The 17,300-nt window shown below is 31.5% G+C and overlaps 3 protein-coding genes across 5 annotated transcripts; 2 read left to right on the plus strand and 1 right to left on the minus strand.

Annotated features, from left to right (window-relative positions):
• On the plus strand, nt 1,180-3,872 carry LOC109348926 (uncharacterized protein At4g22758). Of its 2 annotated transcripts, none has more exons than XM_019589538.1 (3): nt 1,180-1,613; nt 3,089-3,296; nt 3,471-3,872. In XM_019589538.1, the coding sequence occupies exons 1-3, from the start codon at nt 1,326-1,328 to the stop codon at nt 3,683-3,685; spliced, it is 711 nt and encodes a 236-aa protein (XP_019445083.1). In that variant the 5' UTR covers nt 1,180-1,325; the 3' UTR covers nt 3,686-3,872. The 2 variants fall into 2 exon arrangements, with proteins under 2 accessions (XP_019445083.1, XP_019445082.1); XM_019589537.1 differs by having other exon boundaries at nt 1,181-1,613; nt 3,083-3,296.
• On the plus strand, nt 5,134-7,945 carry LOC109348928 (protein cornichon homolog 4-like). Of its 2 annotated transcripts, XR_002107812.1 has the most exons (5): nt 5,134-5,551; nt 6,335-6,516; nt 7,352-7,474; nt 7,559-7,678; nt 7,790-7,945. XR_002107812.1 is itself a non-coding variant. In XM_019589541.1 (4 exons), exons 1-4 carry the CDS (start codon nt 5,480-5,482, stop codon nt 7,584-7,586), a joined length of 405 nt encoding a protein of 134 aa, XP_019445086.1. In that variant the 5' UTR covers nt 5,134-5,479; the 3' UTR covers nt 7,587-7,945. The 2 variants fall into 2 exon arrangements, 1 of the variants encoding a protein (XP_019445086.1); XM_019589541.1 differs by having other exon boundaries at nt 7,559-7,945.
• On the minus strand, nt 8,899-12,529 carry LOC109348921 (ACT domain-containing protein ACR8-like). The gene is made up of 7 exons (XM_019589533.1): nt 12,237-12,529; nt 11,519-11,564; nt 11,271-11,385; nt 10,920-10,987; nt 10,237-10,803; nt 10,031-10,135; nt 8,899-9,847 (listed from the first exon to the last, which is right to left on the minus strand). The coding sequence occupies exons 1-7, from the start codon at nt 12,296-12,298 to the stop codon at nt 9,482-9,484; spliced, it is 1,329 nt and encodes a 442-aa protein (XP_019445078.1). The 5' UTR covers nt 12,299-12,529; the 3' UTR covers nt 8,899-9,481.

Below are 17,300 nucleotides of genomic sequence, written 5' to 3' on the forward strand. Positions count from 1 at the left end.
TTTAATTTTATATTATAGTAACGTATATGATTGATCCAGGATTACAGAATGGCAAATGTCATTCGGGTTCAAGATTCAAATTATATGGAAACACTGTGACACGGATCTGGACACGTAGAAATACAGAGTTGGGTTTTGGTTTATTTATTGCCACATATGCGTATTGACTTTTGTTGGTGACACTCAGTCTAGTAGGTAAAGTTAAAAAATATATATAAACAAAAAGAAAAATATGAATTTTTTACATTGTCACTCTATTATCTATCATTTATTTTTAATTATGTTTGAATTTTTACAAAAATAATCCAAATAAATAGTGAATGCTATACTGATTGTGCATAATTCTTTGAACTATCAGTATATCAATATTACACTCGTAAAAAAAAAAGTGAGTTTTTTAATGTGTCTTATGTTAAGTATGAAGCACAGCTTGGTTGAGGGGTTAATATGTCCTATACCCCAAAAGAGTGTCTACTCATATATTTAAATTTTAATAATAAAGTAAATTCTTGACTAATTAAAAAATGGCACATGATATTTTTAGGATAGAAGATGTGCTTTTTCCATTCATATTGGTAATTTTCTAGTGATAAATAATGTACAAAAATATGTAATATCTCTTATTAATTTATTTTAGAGTGTAATATTTATATACTATTAATGTAAATAATTATACATAATTAATACATCAGTCATGCTTTATTTGTATCTTTTTTAAAAAGTTAATAATAATTAAACATAAATTATAAATAATAAAATGATAATATATAAAACTCATACATTATTAAATATATATTTTTATCTCTATTTTAATACCCTTATATAATATACCTCTTGCACACTGACCACTTAAAAGGGCCAGATAATGCACATAAAGATGTTAAGGTGTGAGAGCATATTCATAAATTTATAGTATAATTTTTTAACTTTTTTTTTTCAAAAACTTGTTAATCAATTACCAATAAAGTAATTATTATTTACCCATACAAAATATAAAATATATAAAAAACCTATAGTAATTTCATTATGTCAGAACAACCAATTGGCTCATGGGTAATGTTTTTTTAAGCTTTAGAAAAATATATAAATAAAGTAAATTGCTTAGAGTTTTTAATGTAAAGTAATTTATTTATGAGACTATTAAAAAAAAACATTGTGGGGCACGTAGCCAGCAACGGCCCTCCCAAATCCGTTGGTGCAGTTAAGGGGCAAATAAATATGAGCAGTGAAGTTGACAGGTGCTTCTACTCTCCCCACACGCAAACCACACCACTTCAGCTACCATTCTATTCAATTCCTTTTTCTCTCTTTCTCATTCCTCTATTATGCACTCTCCAACCAATACTATATTCATGTCTCAAAGGAATCCACGGCGGCGATCGCTTCTAATCGGAGGCCGGAGACCACCTCGTCCGAGGCCTAAGATTTTGAAGCGATGCTCATCGGCGCCTCTGCTCTTTTCCAGAGCTAGAGATTATGATGATGATTTTGATGACCATTTTGGGAGAAGTAGAGAAACAATTTTCCACCATCGAATATCCCTTGATGCCTTTCTATCTTCCCCTTCTCTCTTTCCTTCATCTCCATACAGTCACAGTAATAATCAGATTAAGGTTAGTCAGAGTCAACTTTACTAAACATTCATTTTCTATTTTTGTTTTATTTGCCGACCAACCCCCACACTATTTATTACTTTTTATTATTTACCATAAGTATTGCGTACCAGATTTATCATACTAAGTATCACACATTATTACTTTTATTTATTCTAATTATATCATTTGCCACTATTCATGATTAATTATAATTGAATTTTAAAAAATAATATGATAATGTATAAATATTATACTCAAATATGTATTAGTTTAGTTAGAAATGTTATGAATTTATGTTATAAAGATTTATACACACTATATATTATCTATCATTTATTTGTACTACTTTTCAAATGTTAATTAAAAATAAATGATGAATAATAAACTTGTGTATAATTACATTTTTTTTCTCATCTTATAATAGTAATAAAGGAATAAAGTATCTACTCGTATAATGAGAAAAGTTATTAAGTTATCTCATTCTGCCAATGAAATTGTGACATGTGCATCATTTTCTATAAAAATATTTTAACAAATAAACAAAATAGGACATGTCATATTTTTAGAGTCCTGATATACATTTTTCTCTACTAATAATAATAATAATGTAAACTACAAACCTTATAAAATGGGATAGGACTGGATTAACTACTGAGAACCCATGTAACTATGATTTCTTATCTTGCTTCTATCAATGGTATGTTTCTTTCTTTTGTGGTAAACCAACAAACACACCATTATACGTAGTTGAACTAGCTTATTTCATGATCCCTAGAAAGGATTCTAAAAAGCTTTGTACTAATGAGGTGAAGAATTGAAACAGGGGTAACCATTGTGTGCAAAATTGTTTATTGTACTTTACTGGTCATTTACTTATCTATATGATTGTATTTAATATTGTATGCCCTTATCCTTATTTTTTTTTTGCATGTATTTCAAAAAATTAAATTTAAAAATCATTTAATTTGATGCCTCGTTTAGATACATTAAACATTCTCCTTACTTTTAATTGTCTAACAATTCTGTGAGATCAAACAAATATAAAGTAATCTTCACTCCAGATTTTTAATTTATTTTTAAGAATCGTGATATTATTGTAGGATTGGTAATTTGGTATGTAAGCTTTATCATCCAAATTACACAGCATAAACGAGTGAGATTGATCTCAATATTAATTAGGCTTAATGACGTAGCATGCATGCCTGATAAATAATTAATAAATACTGCAATTACTAATAAACTTATTGATCAACCACATAAGTGATAGCTGATTGATTATTACATATCTATATCACCTAATGAATTAGGAAGATGGTGAACATCACATCTATCAATAAGATTATATGTGTTGTAACCTTAGAGAAATCATTATTCAAATCAGATAAATAATATAAGAGCCTTGTGTATTTGGACTAGTTTTTTACCTAATGAGTCCGGAATCACGCTTCGGCCCTCTAAAGTTGTGTGTTGGTGATCATGTCTATTAGACACAGGGGTACAATAAGGAAGCGAAGGTGGTGGTTAATGTGACCGTTGAAGGAAGTCCAGGGCCAATAAGAACCATGGTTAAATTGGGGTCCAGTGTAGAGGACACAATAAAGCGTGTGATAGATAGATATAGAGAAGAAGGGAGGAGCCCTAAACTCGATCCTAATCCCTCATCTTTCTTTCAATTGCATGACTCCCATTTCAGTCTCCAAAGTAAGTCAAAACTTAATATCTCACATTTCTAAATCAAATTCTACACTTTCCTAAACATTAGTTAATTTTTCCAAAGAGCTAGTCCTTAATTTGTTATTTTTGCGGATCTGTGAAAGTCTTGTTCAGGATTATTTAATCAGCTTATGCATGCTTTAATTTTTTGACGCATGCTAGGTTTGGACAAATCAGATGTCATTGGAGATGTCGGTAGCAGAAGTTTTTATCTGCGAAAGAATGGGTCATTATCTTCTTTGAATTCATTTCATTCAGAAAGTGGTCCATGCATTGCAGCTCCTCCATTGTTACCTTCTTCTTTCATTGCCCGAAAGATTAACAAAATTGTAAGAAGAGCTCAAAGGCTTTGGAACATTGTTATTTGTTCGCAGTGAGATGATGCACAGGTAGACAAAAACCCCTAAGCTATATGAGGAATATGTTGTTTTATATCAGGAATATAAATACATGAAAAAATAAAATAAAAATCTGTTTCTCACATATTGCTTTTCAAGATATGTTTCAACCCTTTCATTTCAAGATTTCAACTGTGTGATGTATCTATGCATGTATATATTATTTATTGCTTTGTAGCCTATGCCATTAAAATTGTAAAAAAGTCAGATTTTATATTTGTTGCTTAAAATATAAGTTGATGTTGTCAACTCTTGATTCAATAATTTAGGAGAGTGTGCACTACTTTATTGAACTTTAAATTTGAAACTAATTGAAGTCAACTTCGAAATCTTATTCCTTCTAATGGAATGTGTCAAGCTTATTAACTTTAGATATATATTTATTTAAAATCAAAACATAATTCTATGTTTCATATATATAACCCAAACAAAGTAACATTTCAATCTAATTATTTAAAATGGGAAACAATAAGTAATCCCTATAGTCTCAAACATTATATTATTATTTCAAGAACATGTTTTGCATTCGGATGTTTCGTGCTAATATATAAATATATCCGGTCTGGGTTAATTGGATAAATATGCATGATGAGAAATTATTTAGTGCTCCCTCTTTTGTTCAATACCATAGGAAATACTACACTTGCAATTGAGATTATGGCTCTTGCACCTAATAAGAGATTTATAAAATGTGAAATTTACAATATAATGTATTCCAACATATACTGGAGAGTATGACTTAAAAATGGAACATTTTCTTTCATGAATTAAATAAAGGAAACAAAAAATGAAAAAACATATAAGACTTTGTTTGCAAATTGAGTTTTGAAAGGGAAATGGAATAAAATGTATTTCATGATTTATAAGTCTTTCATTTTTTCTTTTATTCTTTTTAAAACTCAACTCACAAACAAAAGTGACAAGTTCATTCATCTATTTAATTCATCTATTTATTTTGAATGTAAAATTTCTTCATCATACCACCTATTTGATCTATCTTTTAGTTTGCTAGAGTAATTACGCTCATTTCTCTTTATTCATTATCACTCACCTTTGGACTAACTTTTTATACTCAAAATCTGATAATACATTTATCAAGTAAAGAATTAAGTAAAATATTTCTTTAATAAATAATGACTTTAAAAAATAACAACAACAACGTAATTAAATACAATACATTAGATACACCAGGTTTCGCCATACGTGCCTATGATTATACATATATTGAAAGAAACCCCCATTAATTAGGACTTGGATTTTATAAGGTCCACTGAAATATCTTCTATTCTAAAATATGTATCATTTTATACCTTATTTATTATGATTGATTAGAAAAATAAATATTTAAGGAATAAGTTTAATATGGAATACAACACCATTTAATGGGTGCAAGATATGCTCCTCTGAAAAACCTTATTTGGTTTGAGTTGTACAAAATGAAAAAGGAAAACTTTTGTTGATAAAAGAGTTAATCTGAGGATAATGTGAATGTAGTTAATCTGAGTTTGCTATTATTGTTTGTAATTATTTTGAGGGAGATGAGTGAATTGATGGTGTATATATATAGAGATTTATACATGTACGTATTAGAATGGATGTAGATGTAGGGTGTGGCGTAGATATCTAGAGGAATGCGTCCCCACGTGCTTAGCACAGGTGCAAAGGTGTGCATGTTGTGGTGGGAATAGGGTGATAATAAAAATATTGAAGTTGAAGAAAGTTGAAAAGAGAAAGAAGTAGATTGAAGAGAGAAAGAAAAGGAAGAAGAAGAAGATGGGTGATATTTTTGCATGGCTCATCTCCTTCTTCCTCCTTATTGCCTTACTCGTCCTCGTCACTTATCAGGTTATTTATTCTCCTTTTTTTCCATTCCATTTCTTATATTATATTTATTTCTATTTCAAAACTATTCCAATTCTAATGCTTTATTTAAAACAATAGTCAATGGTTTCATTTTGGATTTGATTCATATAAGAAACGCAAAAGTTCATATGATTAATTACAGGGTGGAACATGTCTATGTCACTCTCTAACAAAAATATAATCATTGCAACTCTTGCTCAATCCATGATGTACATTTCGATTTTGCTGTAAAACTTGAAAGTTCTAAATACCTTTTCTTTAAAAGAAAAAAAAACTATTTTTGCCATTTATATGCTTGTGTAGTTTAGCTTTCTTAAAAATGTTTATTTTTTTTTCTGAAAAGAAAATAAAAAAGTTGAATTTCAGCTTCTCACATTAATGTTTTTTGCCAAAATCATAATCACTTTTCCTAAAGAAGTGGTATTTATCATGATTTTGGGAAGAGTTCTATCTACTGGAATGTGGAAAGGTAAGGAAATACTGATGTGATGAGATATAATAAAAATGGTGAATACTGATGGAGATTACCCAGTTTTCTTCTGGCTATACATTCCTATGTTTTCGTATTGTTGTGTCCCATATTTTCTAATTCCGGGGTTTCGTTTATCCTATGATTATATTATGTTAATTCTTTGTGCTTTGCAACACTTCTAAATCATTGTCCTTGGTTTCTTTTCAAGGACTTTTAGGATGAACTTGGTTGCTTTGGTTACATTATATTAGTATCGTCTAACATATGCTAATTTGGTTCACCATTTGTTCTAGCTGATGTGCTTGGCTGACCTCGAATTCGATTATATAAATCCCTATGAGTCTTCATCCCGAATAAACAAGGTGGTTTTGCCTGAGTTTATTACACATGGTGTCCTATGCTGTTTCTACCTTGTTACAGGGCATTGGATTATGTGCCTGTTCGCTGCTCCTTACCTCTACTTCAATGTGCGATTGTAAGTTTTCTATGAAACTAATACACTGGCCAATTTGTTTCGTATTTTAGGAAATCTTTAAGTTGAAATAATATATGTTTCACACTACCTTGAAATTGGGTTGGATAGGTTGTTTCTATAATGTTTTCAGTCTTTGCATGTGAAGCATTGTAATAATTGACTACCTAGTAAATGATTAAATGAGTAACTCATTGATGATGCATCAGTCTGGTCAATTTGATGGCACTAAGCTACTAACATATGTTTGATTTTTGCATTCATGGAGTTGCTAATCAAGCTACATTTCTCATGCAAGTTAATAAATATTCTGTTTCTATAAAATCTCTTTTAAGGAAAAAATATTTGGCATGGTAGTTTTGGGTGAGGGGAGCAAGTTTGAATTTGAGCTCTGGTCTTTGCATTCTTTTGTTTAGTTTCTCTGCTGAATCGTTTTGTTTGACTGGGTTTGCTTTTCTAAATTTATTAAACAAAAAAAACTGGTTTGGCTAACTGTTTGGAGCTTCATGTCAAATCAACAATATAAATGTGGGCACTCATATACACACACAACAACATAATTGTGCTTATTTGAAACAAGAAGATCCACTCGGAAAGTTCAGGATTAGTTTCCTTGAACATAGTCAAAAATCTATTGTTTATATCTCTGGCAGCTGCTAATAAATGGTCATTCTAGTCTGTCACCATTTTTTCTTTGGTTGGTAGATTGTTGCCTAATAGTTAAAGGATCAAAGGAGATGAATTGTATTTTTTTTGCCATAATAGTGCTTGATATCTTAATGTAATGGAATGTGGATAATATAGTCCTGCTAATTGCTTATTTTATTCTTTTAATCAGATATAGACAAGGAAAGCATTTAATTGATGTTACTGAGATATTCAACTTGCTCTCATGGGAAAAGAAGCAACGGCTTGTCAAACTCTTCTATCTTATTTTTACCCTTTTCTTCTCTGTATTTTGGTAAGTGATTCTAAAAAGACCTTACTGTCTGTCAATTTTATGGTTTCGTGAAGATTTCGTTCTAAAATGTCTATTCTACTGCAGGATGATCTATACTTCAGTGGATGATTAATTGGATTTGATTGCCAATTTTGTGGAGGGCTTACTGAAAACAACCAGTGCAGCAAACTCCGACCTTTGTCGAGAGCAGTATATTCCTTACCATAATCGGCACTATCATTTGTTGAGGTGAGTTACAAGCTTGTTTTGATTGTTGAGCTGATATACCTGTGTCAATGCAATGCAAGTTTGCATCTGCAAGCAGCAGCAGCAGCTTAGGCCTGCATGTTTATGCTTGTTTAATTCATGTCTTCATGCATATTTTTAAAAGGCATTAGGAGGATGTTGTGGTGGGTTCTAACAGGTGACAGATTTATATAGCCTGTATGTATTCATGTTCATTTATTTTAATAAAATTATGTGGGGGTTTCTCATTATTTTTCTTCTTTTTCTGGTGTACTAATGTGATCATAAACATGAACCACTACCATTATACTTGTAATGTTTTCTATCATTTACACCATATCACAAAAATTGTTTAGTTCTTCTACCCTGTTGGTTATTCATGTCCTTCTGCATGGGAGTGTTTGCTGGAGACATTATAGTAATGCTTGTGGTATTTCTGGCTCTTGAACAGAGTTTCTTTGAACTTATACTTTCGGTTTTTCTCTAGTTCTATCCGATGTCTCTGTGCCTGTTGTGGTTCTGTTTTTTGGGAACTCTGCACAAGTTGGTAAGCTCCACTTGCACTTGGAACTTCTGTCCTAAGAAGTGTGTCATTTCATGTGTTACTTTATCTAATTGGTTAGAAAAATATTTTATTATTAAATTTTAAACTTAAATATATATTTTCCAACTAATCAGATGAATTGATATACTCTTTTGGTACAGATGTGACCCTTGCACTTGCAGTTCAACAGTGTTTGTGAGATAAGGTTTGGGTCCTCCAAAGTAAATTCATGTTTACAAGTCTTCCATATGAATGAATATCTAGCTATAAGAAAAATTACCGTCATGAGTTTCGTGAGAATTGGATAGTACTCCATCAGCTGAGATCCTTTTGTCGTTATGTATTATACACTAAGAATTAAACATTTTTAAGGTTATACATACAATCGAAGAAATTAATAGATAATATAAAAATTGAATAAAACACTCTTATTAAATTTTCATATATTTCTAATAATTAATTTCCTACCATATGTTTCTAGAGATTAAATTAGTTAATTATGGGAAATTAGATGGTAACTTGGCATGGATTACAATGTCTATTCCACGTGATAACCCAGCCCATAGCGTCCATATCAACAAATAAATCATGTCCATTCCACGTGATTATTAAACGACCCTTTTACTTGAAAATTAATTTAACAACCGAAGGCCCTGTCTTGAGTTTCTTCTGCTTTACAATTACAAGCAGTAAGCACCCACTATATCCCCACAACAATATATAGGTCATAATACAACTATTATGATATTATTACAACATCCTGTAATTAACTATTAACTATTAACAATGAACCCAACTTGTTCTGTCTCTACTCTCTACCTAAACCTGTTTCTATGCCACCAAGAATCAAATTCTATATTCAGCAATCACCAATCTCTCCTACTTCAAATCCCTCCTTCCGTCACACAAAGCATTTAAAATGGTGGGAGGGACCAGATCCCCTCCAGCTGTATATATAGGTATTCGTTTCCACCAACCAAACCCAAACCAACTAACTAGAACAACTACTATTCAATAACTTTTTATGTACACAAAAACCCAAACCTGAAGCAAGGAATATCATGCTATAAAAGTTGCACACAACATCCATACTGCTAAATTCTCTGTCTCCTACTGTCCCCACTACTTTAAGGAATAATACTATTCACACATCATTATGGACATAACTCGGTTTTCCTCCCACATGCGCAACATATATGATGATGTGGATCCGAGAGGTGTGCACAAAGCAGTACTGATTAAGAACAGGATTTGATTAGTCCCATGTTGTATAGATTCCTTCTCAAGAGGTTACAAATAGAAATCAACACTGCCCCACCAACTCCAAATGCTTGATCATCTCCCTCTGCCTTCTGTCGATGACATATCAATGGCAACTCCTTCACTTCTAAATTGCTTAACCCAATTTTGTGCCTTACAGATTCAATGATTTTTGGATCAGCTGGGTTTCCAATCGCGTCTGTTACATAGAACACATTGGCAACCATGTTTCCCATGGTGGATACCTCAGCCCTTGTCACATTCAACCCATTCTCTCGGAAAGTTCTTGTCACTTCTGCTAGAAGCCCCCGCCTATCTTCCGTGCATAACTCAAGTCGCACGCCCTGTGATAATTTTTTTTAACACTTTATTAGTCACAGCCACTTCATATCACAAGGTCATATCCATTTAACAAATAATCAAACAACCAACAACTAATTAATCTTAAGCACATTATATCTAAACATTATAACGGTTTCACAAATAATAGATTTGGAAAATATGTGTATGAAAGAGGAAGCTTGTACCTCAGATGCCCTTCGCTCCACTGCAGCCTTTAAGCATTGTATTACTCGTTGACGCTCTGGTTCTGAACTAATTGGATTACCATCCTTATGTCTTATGTAAAATTCCTGATATTACAATTTGAACAATGTTAATTAACACATAAACCAAGCAAACGACCAAATAGAAATGATAATAATACATTGAATGAAGGAAGTTGAATAATTACCAGGTATGCTTGATCACTCCTAGTGTTAATAGTTGCATGAAACACAATATATTCCATGTCTGTCAAATTGCAAACCACATCAAATAATAGTTTGATTCGATCCTTGCATTGAATATTGACAACCGAATAACCCTTTTCAGCCCAATTCTGAATAGTTACTATTGGGGCATCAGAATTAAACTTGAGAATAGGAGTCCTTTCGAAATCACGGTCAGTGAACATCATTTGATGCAGCCTTCTTTCAGTGTGCATGACTTCCATGGAGACAGAAGTTTTAGCACTTCTGATGTCATTGTCTCCCTTCAAAACATTTCTTAAACGCACTTCAATTCCATTAATTTTCTGACAGTCCTCAATAGTCGACCCAGAATTACAGCCCCTCACGTAGATTAGAGAGGCAATGCGTCCATTGTGAGTCCAAACCTTAGCCTCGACCACATCGCATTGAAGATCTGCCAGTACAGCAAACACCTCCGATAAAAGACCGACTCTGTCAGTTCCGGTTAACTCTAGCGCAGTCAGACCATTGGAACCATCGATTCTACCATTGTGAATGCTCCCAAGTGACTGTAGTAACATACAAGCAACAATTAAAACTCAGATTAACAATAATAAATGCACCTTATGGGCAATAAATAAATTTCAAACAGTTAACATACTTTGGTAAAACCACAATTAAATACCTGTTCAATATACTTCAAAACGCTATCATCTTTTAGCTTGTTTCCATTTTGATCAATAACATGGAAAACTGTCCATTGAATAGCCAAAGGTTAGTGATTGAGGTAGTAACAGTTGTGTTGCATTTTTAGAGATATAATATGTGTTGCTGTCTTTCAATAGACGTATAATATGTGTAACAATTCATTAGTTCATAGAAAATATAATAGAGTTTAATCATCCATCGTTCATGTTAACTATAATTGACACTTAAATAATGCAGATAAATGATAGACGATGAGTTGACAGTATAAAAATTCTTATATGTGCATATGTACCCGGAATCAAGGGTAAAGAATATGATTAGAGCTTACCATCCATGAACCATCTACCATCAGAGGAAATATAGGCTTTCTTAATTAAGAGGTTGAGGTCAGTAAGCACTTGTACAGCATCCAACAGAATACTATGCCTTCTAGCACTATCAACCTGTGAATTTCATCACACCAAATTGTTATTGTTGTTATCTTTAATTTTAAAATTACATAATATTATGAAAACAAAACATTCTTGTTCTTGAAGGAACTGATCCCGTGTGGGAAACATTTTCGTGATAAGTTACCTTGACCAGAGTCGCAGTGGGGCAAACGATATTGTCAATGACGACCCTGTTTCATGGAGAAAGGTCAAAGTCAGATAACATTGTTTGGGATTTCTTTTTCAGTGTTTGATTTAAGACCCAAATGGCAAATATTAAAATACAAAGAAATGTTGTGTGCAAGGAACCGTAAGCAAAAGGGAGTTGGATACACAGGATAAGAAGGAAAGAAAAGTCAGAAAATTATATAAATATTGTAGTGAACAAATCGAATGAAAAAGTCGTTGGAATTCAAAAAAAAAATTGTTCTTATTTTGAAAGATGCTCACGTTTTAACACTATTTCGAAATTATTAGAAAACTGAATTATGACAGGATCAGGAAGAAGTCGGAGTAGGGAGTAGAAACCAAACACATTTGTGTTTCTGCATCAACTCTAGGTGGAGCAAGAGTAAATAAAAACATAATACATAAAATAAAAATAGCAAATGTTTTTTGAATTAAAACGCCATGGCTGGGTCCATTTGATTGTAGAATTAGGAAAATTTGGCAAAGAATCGGGTGAAGAAGAAGTTCTTAAAACATTTCAAAAGGACAATAAATAATGAAATTGGGTTGGATTTGAAAAGGAAAAAAAGACAGCAAGATTTTAACATCACACAGAAGCATACAACCTATACAATCAAGAAAAGTGAAGAAAAGAATCATAATAAGAAAAATAATGAAGGTGGAAAATTACAAACCTGGGGGTGCTCATCCGAATTATGAGCTTTTCATATTCATCCGTACAAGCAGGCCAATCCATGGTTATTTGGTTTTTCAAAAAGGGGAAGCCTCTGTTTAGGACCGGAATAGGTAACTGGTTTTAGGAGGAGTATCCGAAAACAACGTTTCTTGTTATGAATAAGAATATGATTGAAGATTAGAAACTGTGGCTTTTTTTTGCTCAAAGCCTTTTAGACTAAACCGTCATAAAATGCTCTCTCCAGATTCTATCGGCTTCGAGTGTGTGCGTTGCTGAGTGTGCAAGAGACCCCAAAGCACACAACATGTTTATATCAAATATTGTAAGGTAATGTCTTGGTATGCTTATTTTATTAATAAATCGATATATTTTATATTTATTAGAGACCACGCCAGTAGGCAAAGAGAAAAGAGGTGTGGTTCATGGAGCATTGTCACATGGCGTGACCATCGCCTGCAGTGCTCGCTGACCCAATTTCTCTATTAATACTGTAGTAAAAATAAAATGGAGGAAAAAATTGTATACACTAAATATATGACTTTTATATATTATGAAAATATCATTTATCAATTATACTTGGTTATTATTTACTCTTTAAAAATAATTAATACAAATAAATATTAAATAATGTATTAGTTGTATTTAAATATTTACATTAAAAATATATAGTTATTAAATTATTTTTAATATCACTATTTTTAAAATAACACATGAGAATATATATAGACCACTTACAATATATGACTTTGTTTTAAATATTGTTATTATATCATATATCATTCATGTTTAATTATTATTAATTCTTCTAAAAAATATAAATAAATGATAAATAAAATATTAACTGTAAATAAATCGATAAAAATTTATAAATATTAAACTCATAATCCAATATTGATTCTTTAAAGAATTAAAGTCATAAATTCACCACTGTTCATGTCTAGATCCACTTTCTCCTTTTTGGATTTTATGTCAATCCCGCTTTTATTTTTCGTGGGTGTCTCTCAACCCTTTTTGACCTCTAACTTAAAATGAGTACTGTGTATTGTGTAGCGCCAAATTAGAAATCATGTGCGCACCCCATTTGAGTAATTGAGGCGGGATTCAAGTCTGTGGGAGTGGATAGGGCTTCGTTAGCATGACGCCGCAAGTTTTCCCGTGGGACTCTCACCTCCAACATGCATTATCATGGACATGTTTTAATAAATAATAATAATACATTATACTATCATATAATACATGATTAAACTATAAAGAATTAAAGATCAATCTGAAGCACAAATCAAAATACAATGTTTCTTACAATTGTTTGCTTGCCTTTTTTCTAAATTTAGACAATAGATTGTTTCACACTCTTTTGCTTGATATCTCATATATTTCATCGTTTAACTATGAGATTTTGACCTGTACTCATTTCAATATTTCGAATAACTAACTTTCTAACACATTCAATGTGGCACAAGTGACCTATATACTAATTATTTTTTACCATTTAACTAAATGCCTTTTATATAAAGCATTAGAAAAAGATGTTTTTTATATATCAGCTGCATAGGATTAATTCATAATGAATAAAAAAATTAATTAACATAGTTTCTTAATAATCGATTACTTCAAACAATTAAAACTATTTAAATTTATACTGTTTCTCACTAACTTATGAGGATGTATTCTCCATAAAATCAATCCACAAACCACCGTACATTAGTTAATTATGTAATATTTATACGATATTTTCTTGCAAAAAGTCAAATACAAATCATTAGAAAGTAAAATGTATTTATTTTTGGTTCAATGATGGTTCATTATCTGAGACTTGAATACAATATATTTTTTGGTCCAGTTTTTTAATAAACCTTTAATGGTCTTATACTTTGTGCACTACATATCAAACCCTTATTTTAATTTTATACAAACTATATGATAATATAAAAATGAGCACTATCAAAGAAATAAGAACTTCCCTTGATGATTAACAAGGAATAAGAAGGGTATGAAAACCCTAAGAAGAAATGGAAGAGATTAAAAGAATACACCTTAATGCTTTATTACTGAGCAAGTGAAAAACTTGATTTTACAATGTAAAGGGCAGAACTATTTATAACAATCAGAAAAGCTAAACTACCTAAAGCCAAAGGCTGAAAAACTATAACAACTTATCTAACAAACTTAACCAACTAAGTTGACAAGCATATTTAACACATGCTTAATATGCTTGAACAATAAGAAAGGATAGCTAGCCTTTGAACCATGAGTATTACACATAATGATCTTAGGCCCTTTGGACTTATGACTTAGACAATTAGTGTTCCATAGGCTGGAAGTGCCCAAAGGCATGAGGTAGGCTCGTCCAAGCAAGGTGCACTGGATGTGGACACAGCTGCAATGAGAATTGTAGTCTTGCCAATTATGATCACCAATTCTGTTCTGATCCAAGCTGTCTTGCCTATCATGATTATCGACTTTGTTCACTCTGTTCTGATCCAAGCTTCTGGTGCATTGTTGTGCGCCTAGATGCAATTGCTTGCTCCATTCATGCTCCTCTGTTTTGTTGTGATTAAGGCTGTAACAAACATAAGTTGAGTTAGAAATGGTTGAGATTTTGACATTAAAACTTACCACAGTTTGCTGAATTTGTTGTTCTGTGTTTGGTGAAGATTGCTTGACCAATAAGTTAACTTGTTTAACTTCATGTTGGCTTAATTTGTTTGATACACTACAATCAGCAAAGTAGTAATAATAATTTTAAAACAATAAACTTTTAAAATAAAAGCAAGCAAATGTATATTTGGTGAAGATAAAATTATCTGTGTAGGTAACAAAATATTGAGACCTCCAATTAATTATAGTGTTTGTGTTGTGCACTTGTGAAGGGCCTGCCTGGATAAGAGGATAGCGTTGGTTTTTTAAAAAATATAATGAAATTTTCTACCCAGCATCCATTATTCATCCATTTTGCCTTTGGTATCTATGCTAAAGTCACAACACACAACCATGAGGGTTCAAACTTTTCCATAGGCTTTCCGAAACGCGTGGGTCAGGCCCAAGTGACTCCAAAAAACTTAGAACTTGAAGTCCAATTGCTTTGGACCCATTTTTGTATTATCCAACCAACACTGATCGTATACGATACTGTATGCTTCTTCCAATTATACGCTCTATCCATTAGGATCCTTTCAATTAATGAAGATGCAAATGCTTCAAAAAACAAAGGGAAGTACAATTTTCAATGACACTTTTATCCTTTTGAATATAATGAAATTACACTTTTGTCACTAAAAACAAGTATAAAAACATGTATTTGTCTCTTCATTAATAAATACGATCTTTATTCCTATCCAAAGACCTTAAGTATTCCTATCCTTATGCCGCCTCTTCTATCTCATCTTCTCCTTCAGCCTCCCTACCGCGTAAGCTTTCTTACTTCCTCAATCTCAAACGTAATATTTACATTCCAAAAGTGGCAACTGATAGCATACTGAGTAATGATATTGAAAATAAATATTGGATACCACAGTTGTATACATCATTTTCTCAATATTTTGAAATATGACATAGATAGTTAATGGTGCACAAAGGGAGTTATGACATAGATAGAAAATATATAAAAAAAACTATCTATTTGTTTGAGAAGACATTATTAAACACATGCTTAATGGGCTGTTCACTGAAAAAAATTGGGCTAAACGGATCTGTCTCAGGTTCTCAGTCCAGTCTATCATTTTGTTTGCTTAAAAAAACTTGTCAATGGAAGGAAACGGACACAATGATTCCAACTAAGAGACCTCTGTTTAGCACTTTAGCACCTAAAAAAATCTGCATGATTCACGAACAACTAAACTATCATATATCTTAAAAAACTATTGTTACTATATTCCAAAGTCAATCATATTTTATATAAAAAAATATTTTTATTTTTATGATTTTCTTTTTAATTAAATGATATTTTTTGATTGAATTGGATACAAGTAGGTCACTAAAAGTGTGAGAGGTAATCTCCCTTTTTAGATTCACGCTTTACATTCGAGAGCAGAATAAAAAACCTTTGGTAATGGAGTATTATTTAATGGGAATGAATTTAAATAGCAATTGATTATCCATTCGGACAAACACTCAATTGTTTAAAAAATATATTTAGTTAAAAATAGACAGAGAAGTACATGGTTTCGGCATCTAAATGGTAGACTATAGAACATGATAGTCACTACGTTTTAATCCAGTATATCATAGTTTCTCTGGATTGAAGATCTTAATGAACGTATAATTTCTTATAATGATAGCAGTATAACCCGTGAACGCAATTTTGCTTGACTTTGAAACAGACAAAAACATGAGATCTTAGGACAGTCTATCCTTCATGCTTGTATACAGAAAAATCATACCGTATACATTTTGAGACAAAATATGTATACACAAAATGTATAAAGGTTTTTTATACTCACTGTATCATTACCGTTCATTTTTAATCATTATTAATTTTCAAACAAAAATAAAATAAATTAATGGTAGATGATACATTAATTGGGTATAAATATTTACAATATAAGTTTATATATATTACTCTCATATTTTTTTTACTAATTGTTTATTTGTCAAATATAAAGGTATGAGAATAATCCTATATTGAATGTAATATTATATGCCCTAGCCAATATTTCACCATTTTTCTCTCTATAGATACTCAACGTTGTTAAAATGGTAGTAGGCATGGATAAGAGAGATTCTTGATGAACAAGAAGGAATGAGAAAATATTATTGAATTGAATTAAATTCCAAAGTTATATTGAATCATCTATATAAAGGGAAGAAAAACACTAACTACCCTAACCAAACCAAATTAACTAACCGACTAACAAAGGCTCAACTATTTTAACATTCCCCCGCAAGCTGGAATGTATCAAACATTCCAAACTTGAAATAATTGTGTTGAATACGATGATATACTCTAATACCTCCTCTTGCTGGTGAGCGAATCTTCGTCTCCCAGTCTTGAAATATGAACGTGAAACAATACTGACGCTTAACCACCATTTGACAGAAGCAATTTCATCCAATGCTTAACCAT

This window comes from Lupinus angustifolius, chromosome LG06, assembly GCF_001865875.1.
Source record: "Lupinus angustifolius cultivar Tanjil chromosome LG06, LupAngTanjil_v1.0, whole genome shotgun sequence".
Lineage (NCBI taxonomy): Eukaryota > Viridiplantae > Streptophyta > Magnoliopsida > Fabales > Fabaceae > Lupinus > Lupinus angustifolius.

Excerpts from the sequence above, each read along its gene's own strand:
- LOC109348926 (XM_019589537.1), top strand. The coding sequence starts at position 1,326 with ATGCACTCTCCAACCAATACTATATTCATGTCTCAAAGGAATCCACGG. Across the intron at positions 1,614-3,082 it reads ACAGTAATAATCAGATTAAG|ACACAGGGGTACAATAAGGA; the intron begins GTTAGTCAGAGT and ends CATGTCTATTAG. Across the intron at positions 3,297-3,470 it reads CTCCCATTTCAGTCTCCAAA|GTTTGGACAAATCAGATGTC; the intron begins GTAAGTCAAAAC and ends GACGCATGCTAG.
- LOC109348928 (XM_019589541.1), top strand. The coding sequence starts at position 5,480 with ATGGGTGATATTTTTGCATGGCTCATCTCCTTCTTCCTCCTTATTGCC. Across the intron at positions 5,552-6,334 it reads TCGTCCTCGTCACTTATCAG|CTGATGTGCTTGGCTGACCT; the intron begins GTTATTTATTCT and ends CATTTGTTCTAG. Across the intron at positions 7,475-7,558 it reads CTTTTCTTCTCTGTATTTTG|GATGATCTATACTTCAGTGG; the intron begins GTAAGTGATTCT and ends ATTCTACTGCAG.
- LOC109348921 (XM_019589533.1), bottom strand. The coding sequence starts at position 12,298 with ATGGATTGGCCTGCTTGTACGGATGAATATGAAAAGCTCATAATTCGG. Across the intron at positions 10,804-10,919 it reads TTTTGAAGTATATTGAACAG|TCACTTGGGAGCATTCACAA; the intron begins GTATTTAATTGT and ends ATGTTACTACAG. Across the intron at positions 10,136-10,236 it reads GGAGTGATCAAGCATACCTG|GAATTTTACATAAGACATAA; the intron begins GTAATTATTCAA and ends TTGTAATATCAG.